The 12,714-nt window shown below is 38.4% G+C and overlaps 1 protein-coding gene across 3 annotated transcripts in view; it reads left to right on the top strand.

The window, feature by feature from the left end:
- CDC20B (cell division cycle 20B) overlaps positions 1 to 12,714 on the top strand; it is a 68,980-nt gene that overhangs the window by 35,146 nt on the left and 21,120 nt on the right. For all 3 annotated transcript variants that reach the window (XM_086361703.1, XM_086361701.1, XM_086361700.1), the window contains 2 exons: positions 1,844 to 1,937; positions 9,190 to 9,300. In XM_086361703.1, the coding sequence (XP_086217829.1) occupies positions 1,844 to 1,937; positions 9,190 to 9,300 (205 nt within the window). The remainder of the gene's footprint in view (positions 1 to 1,843; positions 1,938 to 9,189; positions 9,301 to 12,714) is intronic.

The following is a 12,714-nucleotide window of genomic DNA, read 5'->3' as shown; positions in this document are numbered from 1 at the left end:
TTGTGCTGTCTGGTAACTGGTAGCAGCAAAGTTGGTGGCTCTGTTGGCGGGGTCACGATAGTGTGGGCAAGTTACCATCATTACAGCGATTGTTATCCAGCCTGAATATCATCCCAGTTTCACTGGAGAACCTGGGCAGGGGATAATGGAAGCTGTTTTACTACTTTATGTAGAGCATTTATTGTCATGACTAATTGGGAGTCCAATAGCAGCAAAAACAGTGCGGATGTAAAGCGAGGTCTTTCATCTTGGCGGTGAACAGGTGTCTTCCTGTGGTCCTCAGAGGTCATCCAGAGGGTATTTCCATAGAGAGAGCTGAGTAGCTATGGAGATGTTCAGAATTCTCATACCCAGCCAGCTGTATGCCAAGTTGCTCATTAAAGTAATAGTAGATCTCACCCAGCGAAGGGTATCCCTGGGTGCATGGAGCACAAGCACACTATCTGGGAAATGCCTTGGTCAGCTTTGTTGTCTCTACGGGATTCTGAAGAATGAATCTGTGAAGAGTTGCACTGAGCTACTGGCCAGCAGGGCATTTAGAAATGGTATTTTATACCAGTTCTTCTCAAACAGGGGTGATTTTGCTCCCCACAGAGCATCTGACATGTCTGAAGATAGTTTTGATGATCAGAAGCCAGGGGGAAGGTATCTGGTAGACCACAACAATGCATTATTTGCCCATATTTCTGCAGTTGTGAAACTCTACTTTATATTTAATTTTTCTACTTTGAATACCTAAACATCCATTGCCTATTATATGACATAATATCTGGGAAGAAAGCCAAAATATCAAAGTGATATCCAGTGATTAAACATATCATTGAGAAGGAGAAAAAAAGAATCTTCTCTATTTTGACTATTCACTATTATATTTCTAGAATAAGTTCTTTTCTTTCCCCTTTTTACTAATTTGCCTCTTTGTTTTTGATCAAAGTTAGATGTAAGAAAGGGGCTTCCCAGGTGACTCTGGTGGTAAAGAAGTCGCCAGCCAATGCAGGTAGATGTAAGGACACAGGTTTAATCCCTGGGTCAGAAAGATCTCTGGGAGGAGGGCATGGCAACTTACTCCAGAATTCTTGCCTGGAGAATCTCCATGGACAGAGAAGCCTGTCTATAGGGCTGCACAGAGTTGGACAGGACTGAAGCAACTTAGCACACACGCACAGATATAAGAATGTCAGGAGGGCTCATTGTATACTTGCCCAGAGAAATAGCAACTTGATTTTTGTGCTCATTTAAATTTAGACAATTGACTTAACCTCTCTGCGAGTTGATGTTCCCATTTCTCATGGGAAAAGGAGTTAGTTGAAAAGGACCTTTAAGATAACTAGTTTAATACCGCCCCCCGCGAAGAAACTAATACAACACTATAAAGCTATTTTGTTGTTTAGTCTCTCAGTCGTGTCTGACTCTTTGCGACCCTATGGACTGTAGCCCACCAGGCTCCTCTGTCCATGAAATTCTCCAAGCAAGAATACTGGAGTGGGTTGCCAATTCCTTCCCCTGGGGATCTTTCTTATCCAGGGATCGAATGTATGTCTCTTGCGTCTCCTGAACTGGCAGGCAAATTCTTTACCACTGTGCCACCAGGGAAGCCCATAAAACAACTATACTTAAATAAAAATTAATTAAAAAAAGAAATAATATATTAGTAAAATGTTCAGTACTCTGTTCCTTACACAGTGGTTATTTAATAAATAATGGCAATGATTGCAGTGTTGGTCTGACAGTGTGTAGTCTTTAACTTTCCAGTGAATTATCAGTTTTACTTCTGCACCATGTAACACACCTGAGATGTACACAAATGTTTCTGAATAAGTATTCTCTTTGTGTTTATTTTCAGAAATGCTTAAATCAGCTATTTTCAACCCAGAACGTGGCTCAGCAGGTTAATGGGAGCATGCAGTTCTGTGAGCGATCCCAATGCACTTGGAAAGGTGTGGGCCAAAGATTTCCCATCTGTCCTGTGTTCCCACCCTCCTCTCTCCCCGCATCCTTCATTTCTTCCTTATCTTAAAATATACTATTTTTACATTAGAACAAAAATCAGCATAATTATAAAGTTTGGATAATTCTCATAATCCTCTGTCTTAACTACCCCGACCTCTATTCCCCATTTCCTAGAGGCAACCACCTTAGCTCTGCCAGCTATGCCCCCGGGTATTTACATTTAATTTCTGAATAATATTTGTAAACTATTAATTTATTTTTTTATAATTTTAGACTTAATTACAACTTTCTAGCATAGTAAGAACTTAGTCCTCCTCCTGTTTCATTCACTTCTCTCAGTCTATTTGTGTTACACTTTAACAAAGTAAAATTAGTATTTAATATTTATATCATATTACTATACAATTATTATTTGCTGACAAGCCAAACAGTGTATTCTAACTGTACCTCTTTTCTAGTTTAACTCTTTGTTTTTCCTGGAATTAAAAAGTTGCTTTCTCTTTTCATTTATTAGATACCTATGATATTATGACTGTGTTCCCTAAACGCTCCCATGCTTTGTTCCAAAGCCATCAGTAACCTTTTCCATGTACCTGCCCACATGGGTCCTTGTTTTCCTTGGTGGCCTCCTACCCAGAACCTGCTGAATAGGCCACTCTCTTGGTCAGTGCCACGGCTGTAATTCTGGGACTTCTCCTCTCCGATGCTAGAGCCACTGTTCCCTGGCAGCCATGTTGTGCTCTTTCTGGGTTTGCTGGTCTGAAAGTGTGCTTATTCCAGTTTTACACTTGATTCATAGTTTGGCTAGTCTTACTCAGAACTTTGTGGAAAAGGTATTGCTTTATTTTTTCCCAGCACCCGTTGTTGCTGCTGAGCCAGTCATATATTGCTGTAACTTCCTATCCTTTCTATGCCACCTGCTTTTTCTCTCTGAATACATATAGAAAAAAATTTATTGTTACTGTTTTAAAATTTCATGATGATAAAGGTTCGTGTATATTAAAAGTAAAGCCTCACTGTAAACGACAAACTCTAGTGGATCTTTCAGTCTTGGACACCTGTATCTTTTAATTCTTGGAAAGCTTCTTGAATTATTCTTTAGTAATTTCTTCATTTTTGTTTCTTTCTTTCTGAAATGTTGGCTGTAATTGTTGCTCCTTGTGGATTAATTCTCTTATTTTTTCTATTCTATTTTTCATCTCATTTTCTTTCCTTCTACTTCTAGGTGGTTCCCTCACTCTGTGTACTAGCCTTGCCATTTAAATTTATTTTGGCTACCCTAGGAGAAGGCAATGGCACCCCACTCCAGTACTCTTGCCTGGAAAATCCCATGGACGGAGAATCCTGGTGGGCTGCAGTCCATGGGGTCGCTAAGAGTCGGACACGACTGAGCGACTTCACTTTTCACTTTCATGCATTGGAGAAGGAAATGGTAACCCACTCCAGTGTTCTTGCCTGGAGAATCCCAGGGACGGAGAGCCTGGTGGGCTGCCGTCTATGGGATCGCACAGAGTCGGACACGACTGAAGTGACTTAGCAGCAGCAGCAGTTTTAATTTTAGAGCTTCTTGGACATCGTCAGGCCTCTCTCCCTCCCCTCACCTTCCTCCCTTTGCCTCCTCCCTCTCTCCCTCCCTCATTTCTTTCCTGTCTGTCCTCCCTCCCCGCTTCTTTCCTTTCTTCCTTCTCTCTTTCCAGCATCCTGTTCATGCTTCATTCATGTACATACTATTTTCTCTTATTTCTCTGAAAAATTTCATACAAAGCTTTAAAAGTATTGCTGTTCTTCCTGAGTTGTTTTTCTTTGGTTAGCTCTTCCCTCAGTAGTTTTGGTTTCACTCTTTCAGAGTTAAAGCTTTCTGAAGTGTGTGGTGTTCTGGAAATAGAACTAAAGAATTGTGGGCTACTAAAATCAGTGTAACAGTTTTCACACGATCTATCTTTGCTCATGCTCTTGAGTTAAGAGGTTGTCATTTTTTGTTTATTCAGAGAATAAATAAACCTGGTTTCTTTTGACCTGTGCACATGTGTGTATGGGTGTGTGTACAGGGTGTGTGTGTGTGTGTGAACTTGACATCTTTCAACCAACTCATCTCTTTCTAAACTTTCGCTGTCTCTGAGCCCTGACCCCTTGTGGGGTTTCTGCAAGACAAAACAGCTTGCTTTTCTTTACCATGGCCCCTCTATAGGCATTCGAATTTCATTTTTCATGTTCTTCCTGGTTAGTTATCAAACCTTTACCCATTTTGCAGAAAATTATTGCAATCTCTTTTTGCTGCTCTATTCACTCCCATACTCTTTGTTCTTATATCTCCACACCTTACAAAGTCATTAGCTGTCATTCTGGTGAGGTTGAAAACAGAAGGCAGAGGAAGTACACCCATGTGACCCTTCCTCTGACTGGACTGCAACTCTGTTGCTCTGCTTTAGAGAGATCATTGGTGGTGACACTGAAGAAGATTTGAAAGGGAGAGCTGTTGGAAGCAGAGACTAATTGAAAGGAACATTCTATGTAGGGCTCTATTCTTAATTCTCTCAAGGAGATTTAAAATGTGAAATGCATTCCACATAGGCCAGATAACTAATTTTAGGAAAATGGATCACTGGGATAAATTTTATCCAGATACTGTGCATGTAAAGTATTTCTTTATACCTTGTCTATATTTGATAAGACTCTGAAACCTCACAGTGGACACCTCCTATGACTTGCAAGTATACCTATTGAACCCAGTGGGCACCTCTTGTGACTTGTAAATATACCTATTGGACCCAAAGCTGGTACAAATCTTTGGGTGGTGATGTCATGCATCAGGGCAGGTCTGCAGCCATGCAGTGGAGAGATATTGCTCCTGTGGCAGTTTCTAGAAGGTCTTCCTTCCATTCTGCATTTAATGCTCCCAATGTCATTTACCCTGCATTCCACGTGTTCTCCTTCTTACTTCCCCTTTCCATCTTGGAAGTCTTTTTGTCGTTCATGAAATTGTTATCATGGTTGGAAAATAATTGATTAGGAGTCTAGCTCTGTGAGAGAAACTTAAGAGAACCAGTGGTTCAATTAATTCATAAATGTCAAGGACACTTGCCTGTTACATTTCCTTTGGGAGAAGATAACTTTGTGCATGCGTGCTTTTCATTCCTTTGTTTCCCAGCAGTATAAAGGGGACAAACAGTTAGATCATAGAAATAGGCACAAAAGTTGAAGGCTGGCTGAATATTCTTTTGGGTGGTTTGGGAATATACAGTTGGAAGAATGAGTGAATCATATCCTTTCCTTCTTTATTCTTTTCTTTATGATTGTATTTTCTTAAAAGCAAAATATCTGGAGACATGTCTTGTCTTAGCTCTCCCACTTTCTTCTGATCTGATCAGTAACAAGTTCATGTTTCTGTAACATGCTGAATATGTGATGTAGAATAGAAATGATATGCTGTATGTGTGCTTATTTTCCCAGTCGTGGCCAAGTCTTTGTGACCTCTTCGACTGTAGACCACCAGGCTCCTCTGTCCATGGGATTCTCCAGGCAAGAATACTGGAGTGGGTAGCCATTCCCTTCTCCAGAGGATCTTCCTGACCCAAGGATTGAACGTGGGTCTCTTGCATTGCAGGCGTATTCTTTACCACTTGTACCACCTACATTCTATAAAAGCAGAGAGAATATGCCTTTATTATTTTGATATCCTAAGAGATCTATCTACCTCTGTGTATGTATGTGTGTATTAATCTCTCTATCCATCCTATTTTTTTAGGGAAGTTTTGAATTCACAGCAAAATTGAACATAAAACACAGGGTTCTTGTGTATACCTTGCCCTAACGTATGCACAGCTTTCCCCACTATCGCCATCCCACACTGGATTAGTACATTTGTTATCATTGATGAACCTCATAGACACTACTATTATCATCCAAAGTCCATCGTTTACACTAGGGCTCACTCTTGGTGGTATATATTCTATGGATTTTGACAAATGTGTAATAATACGTATCCACCATTATAACAGCAGATAGAAGAGTCTTACTGTTCTAAAAATCTTTTATACTTCACCTATTCGTCTCTCTCTCTTCCTCTAACCCTGGCAAACTTTTCGCTGTCTCCATAGTTTTACTTTTCCTAGAATGTCATTTAGTTGGAATCATACAGTATGTAGCCTTTTCATATAGGATTCTTTCACTGAGTAGTGTGCATTTAAGCTTCCTCCGTGTCTTCTTATGGCTTGACAGCTCATTTCTTTCTAGCACTAAATGATATTCTATTGTCTGCATGTACCACAGTTTATTTATGCATTCACCTATTCAAAGACATTTTGGTTGCTTCCAAGTTTTGGCAATTATGAATAAAGCTGCTATAAATATCTGTGTAAAAGTTTCTCTGTGGACATAAGCTTTCTACTCACTTGAGTAAATATCAAAGTGTGCAGTTGCTGGATTATATGATAAGAGCATATTTAGTTTCATATGAAACTGCCCACCTATCTTCCAAAGTGGCTGTATTATTTTGCATTCCCACCAACAATGAATAAAAGCTCCTGTTGTTCCACATCCTTGACAGAATTTGGTGGTGGTCAGTGTTTCAGATTTTGGCTGTTCTAACAGATGTGTAGTGGTATCTCATTGTTTTAACTTGCAATTCTCTAATGAAATATAATGAAAAAGATGTTGAACATCTTTTCTTATGCTTATTTACCATCTTTCTTGGTGAGGTGTTCAGATATTTTGCCCATTTTTAAATTGAAATTTTTGTTTTGTTGTTGTTGAGGTTTAAGAGTTACTTTGTATATTTTGGGTAAGAGTCCTTTATCACATATGTCTTTTGCAAATATTTTTCTCAGTCTGTGGTTTATCTTCTCACTCTTTAGGCATGTCTTGTGGAGAGCAGAAGTTTCTAATTTTAATGAAATCCAGCATATCAGTGATTTCTTTCATGGATCATGCTTTTCGTATTATATTTAAAAAGTCACTGCCAGAGAATTCCCTGGTAGTCCAGTGGGTAGGACTCAGCACTTGCGCTGCCATGGACCTGAGTTCAATCCCTGGTTGGGGACCTAAGATCCTGTAAGCTGTGCAGCATGGTAAAAGAAAAAACGTCATTTCCAAAACTGAGGAGATCTAGATTTTTTTCCTGTATTACTTTCTAGTAATTTTATAGCTTTGTGTTTTACTTTTAGGTCTACAATCCATTTTGAGTTAATTTTTGAGTTCTGTGTTTTTTTTTTAAACTTTTTGTTTTGTATTGGCATACAGTTGATTAACAGTGTTGTGATAGTATCAGGTGGACCACAAAGAACTCAGTGATACATATGGATATACATGTATCCATTCTCCCCCAATAGGTCTGTGTTTAGATACATTTTTGTGAAAATTGAGGCATAGTTGACTTCCAACTTTATGTTAGTTTCAGGTGTTCAGCAAAGTGATTCAGTTATTTTTTTCCAGATTGTCTGTGGATATTCAGTTTTTCCAACACCATTTGTTGAAAAAACTAATTTTCTCGATTTTATTGCCTTTCCTCCTTCGTCAGAGATCAGTTGACTCTATTTTTGTGGGTCTGTTTGTGGGATCTCTATTCTCTTCCACTGATATATTTGTTGTTTTGCAAATACTACACTATCTTGATTGCTGTTATTCAGTCGCCAGGTCATGTCCAACTCTTCACAACCCCATGGACTGCAGCATACCAGGCTTCCCTGTTCCTCATCATCTCCTGGGGTTTGCCCAAGTTCATGTCCATTGAATCAGTGATGCCTTGATTACTGTAGCTTTTTAGTGAGTCTTAAAGTCAGATAGTGGAGGTCCTTATTGTGTTGACTTTTTTCCACATACACTTTACAACCAGCTTGGCAATGTTTACACAGTAACTTGCTGGGATTTTAACTTGTAGAGCATTGTATCTATAAATCAAGGTGGGATGAGCTAATGTTAATAATGTTTAGTCTTGTTATCCATGTACATGAAATACCTCTTCATTTATTTAGCTTTTTTTTGATTAGTGTTTTGTAGTTTTCCCTTATACAGACCTTGTACATGTTTTGTTGGATTTATATTTAAGTATTTAATTTGGGGGGACTTATGTAAATGGTATTGTGCTTTTAAAGTTCCAGTAGCTTGTTGCTAGTATATAGGAAAGTAATTGACTTTTGTATATTAATCTTATATCTTTTTATAATCACCCATTAGTTCCAGAAGTTTTTTGTTGGTTCTTTGGGTATTACTTTAAAAAAATATAGAATGTTATATTAGCTTCAGGTATGCAACATTAATGATATATTTGTATATATTACAAATGATCACCACAATAAATCTAGTTTACAACTGTCACCAGATATAGCGACAGAATTTTTTTCTTGTGATGATAACTTTTAAGATCTACTTTTTAAGCAACTTTCAACATGCTGTACATTAGAGTCTCATGATTTATTTATTTTTAACTAACAGTTTGTACTTGATTTTTTTGAACCATTATTGGCAGTGCTTGGGTATATATTTCTAGTAACCTTGTAATTCTCACAACTGCAGGTTTTCATGGTTAGCACTGAGTCTATGAGTAACTATCTGGCTTCTTGGTATGGCATTGTGAAGCTCTCTTTCATTTATCAGAAGCTATGTGGTCATAGGGACCACAAGTCACCTGGGTGGGCTCATTTCCTGTTGATCATGTCATTCTCAGTTTGATGTAAGCCAGGTGGTTGGAAAGATGAAAAGACAGTGGCTTGTGGTTTAGACTTAGTGGGGTCTTTTGATGAGAAGTAAAACTGAGCACAAGATATAACCTTAAATTCAGATAGTCATGGGTAACACTAGCCTAAAGTAACTGCATGCTATGGTACAAAAACAGTGAGAAAAAGAGTAAAATCAATGAATCAACAGTTTTATTGACAAAGACTCAGAGCAGAGCTTAGGTCTGTTAGAGAATTTTTGATATTATAGACACATGGATACATGACCATTACTTTGGTCTTAAAATCTCAAGTGACAGAACAAATATTCAAAGCATGATGTAGTGTCTCTGTGTGCTCCCCACAAGCTCTGTCATTACATTTAGGTCTGGTACTCATGTGCTTTTTATTAGAAATGTCATTGAATATTTTTTTTTTAAAGTCTGTTTCTTCCTTTCCTCCCGCTGCAGCTTGTAATTCAGTTTTATCATGATGACCACGTTCTTGTTCACTCCAATATCTCTTAATATTTGCAAGGATTAATATTTTGTTTTCAGGATTATAGTGTAGAACTGTTTGTTTCTTGCAGGCTGCAGAGATGGAGTCAGAGATGGATACTTCCAAAGATTCAGTGATATAAACTATTCCATACTCCAACCAGAGGTGAAGATTCATCTTACAGGTCTTCGAAATGACTATTGTATGTTATTGTTTAGCTCATGAATTAAAACACTGAAATGACAGAATGTATCCTGTGCTGTAGCATAAACTTGAAATTTGATTCTGGAAGAAGCAAATGGCCTTGTGCCTCATGCTTAAATGGTGTACCATCCAGATATGTTTACTATCGTGAGTTTTTCATTGTAGAATTTTCATGTTCAGGAATGGGCATTGTTTGTCTTGTGCCCCATTGGTGGGGCACAAGAAGCACACATTTTGTTTTACTGTAATAGAATGAACTGTATAGATGATGACCTACTCTTATGCTTATATTTTAAACATGGATAAATCTTACCAGTCAAACAACTGTGTTGGCTGTTTGTCCCTAGTTTCTTCTTATGTCTCTAGCTTGTGATCTAGTTGGGAAAATGAGACTAACCCACACTGAACTGCTACCAACATGCCACAACATAAATAATACATTGTGGGGTATAAGAAGCTGTAAGACTGTATATAGTTTGGTGATCTTTGGAATTGTCTGGAAAGACTTTGTGGAGCTACTAAGACTTGAGATGTGTCTTAAAAAGATGGGTAGGCTTGGAAGAGTGGAAAAGAGAAGACAGAGCATTTTCAGCAATGTTAGCAACATGAACAAAGGCAGGACGTTGGTAATTAATAATAATCAGTGGCAATGAGGAGGATACTTTGGGGAGTGGGGAATAGGGGGTGGATGCAGATTATAGAGAAATTTCAAAGTCTGAAGCAGATTTTTAGATTTGTTGTGCAAATTCTCAACTAGGTGAAACATCAAAGGAAAATTCATGGCAGAGTATGCAGAATGCATTTAGTAGGAGAGTTACCAAAAAGTAAGGGACTGTTTTCTCTGCATGAGGAAAAATATATGGGAGGAGGGATAAATTTAAGATTATTCCAAGTTTTGAAGCAGGAGAAGGATGGTGTCACCGAAAAGACAAGTTAGCAGGAAAAATGGTATGAGGAGGGAAGACTTTTCTTGCAGTATTACATTTGAGGGAACAGTGAGACATTTAAGAGTTTCTGGGAAATCATTATAAATGAGGTTGGTGAAAGAGAGGAAAGGCTGGAGTGTAGGTCAGATGACTATGTTTGAAGCTGACAGCTAGGGTGAGCTCTTCTGGTGAGGGAGAAAGAGCAGAGGGATGAGGTTTGGTTCTGGGGCACGTTTATAGAGAGGAATGAGCAGGAAAAACACAAAATCATTAAAGGGAACAGTTCCCCCATCATTCTTCTCCTATACCTTCTTCTCTGAGAGAATTTATTGCCATGACTAATGAAAACTGAAGAATTCATTTCAAGAGATGTTGAAAAAGCACACCACTCATATTGAAAAACAAACAAAAACCTTTTTTTCCCTCTTCCCCTTCATTACCCCTTTTGTCTCCCTTTGACAGCGAAAGCTGTCAAAAGATGTCCATAATTCACAGTTTGTTATTTTCTCTCCCCATTTTGTTTTTAAGCCTTGCTAGTCAGTTCTTAAATCTCACCATTCCATTGAAACTGCTCTTTGTAACATCACCCAAAATTCTTCACTGCTAAATCTAACAATCACTTTGTGGAGCTCATTTACTTAACTCTGTCAACCACAGTTGAGACAATTGGTCACTCACTTCTCCTTGATATCCCATTGTCTTTGTTTGCCTCCTAGTTTTCTGTTAACTCTTTCTTGGTCTTTTTTTTTTTCCTTTTGCTGATTTCCCTCCTCTTCTGTCTCTTGGCCTCTTAAATTTCAAAGTGTACCAAGTCTCATTCCTCGGACATCTTTTCTTTCTGAATTCTACGTTAGTTGATCTGTTGGCTTTCTGGCTATATCTCCTTGTATTATGTTTTTAGTTATTGCTTTAGGGACTGCAATGCAGTCTAAATTTTCTGAGTCTACCTAGAATTACTGCTGCATATTTTATACAATATGTAAAAATCTTGCAGTAATGTGTTTCCCCAACTCTCAGCTTTTTTTGGAGAATTACTTTAGTTGTCTATGTTTTAAATCTATGTGCATTGACAACTTCACCATTGTTAAAAGTTTTAGTTTAAAAAGCCATACGTATTTGTGTGAGGGAAAAATGGTCCTTATATTTTCCCAAATATTTACCAATTATAACATTCCCCTCCATTCCCAAAGAGCCAAATGTTCCTCCTATATAACTTACTTTCAGTCAAAAACCTTCTGTTAGTATTCGCAGATCAGGTCTCTTATTGAAGGCTTCTCTTACCCTTATTGTGAAATATTTGCTTGATACAGAATTCTGGCTTGCCAGATATATTTTTAGCGTTTTAAAGATGTTGCACTGACTTTTGGCCTCTATGGTTTCTGGTGAGCACTCATTTGAAACCTTGTTCTCTTATTTCCAAGACCTGACTCCAGTTACATATACATTAGATATGTTGTTGTCTGCCTACAATGCGGGAAACATGGGTTCAATCCCTGGGTCGGGAAGATCTCCTAGAGAAGGCAATGGCACCCCACTCCAGTATTCTTGCCTGGAAAATCCCATGGATGGAGGAGCCTGCAGGCTACAGTCCATGGGGTTGCAAAGAGTGGGACATGACTGAGCAACTTCATTTTCACTTTTAAATCTGTGGATATTATTCCACCAATCCCTAAGGTTCTGTCCATTTCTTCAAAAAATTTTTCCTCCATGTTTTTTAGATTCGATAATACAACTTTTCCTTGTACTTACGCACTTTCGGGTTAGGCTGAGGTGTGTGTGGGTTCATACACTCACAATTAGAGGATGCCTTTCTGTGGTCCTCTCCCTTCCCAGGCTTTCTCCTCACACTTTGGCCACCTCGAGCTCCTTTCTCTGATTTCTTTGACCAGAAACAAGGTAGGCTTTCTATTGGAGTTTGAATTGCTACTGTTATTCTATGATTGCCTGCTCCCCCCACCCCCCCACCATCAGTGTAAAGCTGTGTAAGGAGAAAAGTGGAAAACTCACCCCTGGGTGGATTGCCTCCCCAAGTTTTCACTTCCTTAACTTGATTTACCTGCTTTTGCTTATTTTCCAGAGTTCTCAGGTGTTTGTTTGTTTTTTGAATTTTGTTTAGAGTTTGTAGTTTGCATCGGTGGGAGGGATGAGCTATAGGGAGCTTAGACTGCTCTAGTGGAACTGGTGAGCTTCATAGTTTCATATTGATGTGTGTCAATCAGGATAGGAGTTTCTGTCTTATAAGAAATAAGATCACACATGTATATCTGTGGTGGATTCATTTTGATATTTGGCAAAACTAATACAATTATGTAAAGTTTAAAAATTAAATAAAATTAAAAAAAAAAAGAAATAAGATCAGATATGGTTTAGTATGTGGTCATACAAATACGGTTTCTCTGAGCACTCATGTAATTCTTTGAGTGTAAGATAGAGAATACTAAGAACTTCCAGGTATCATAAATAAGCCAGAGATCACCTCTTCTAGA

This window comes from Bos grunniens, chromosome 20, assembly GCF_055505025.1.
Source record: "Bos grunniens cultivar Pamir isolate PY7600 chromosome 20, Bosgru_T2T1.0, whole genome shotgun sequence".
NCBI classification, from domain to species: Eukaryota; Metazoa; Chordata; class Mammalia; order Artiodactyla; family Bovidae; genus Bos; species Bos grunniens.
Note: the sequence above shows the minus strand (reverse complement) of the source record. Positions and strands in the feature narration are given on the sequence as shown.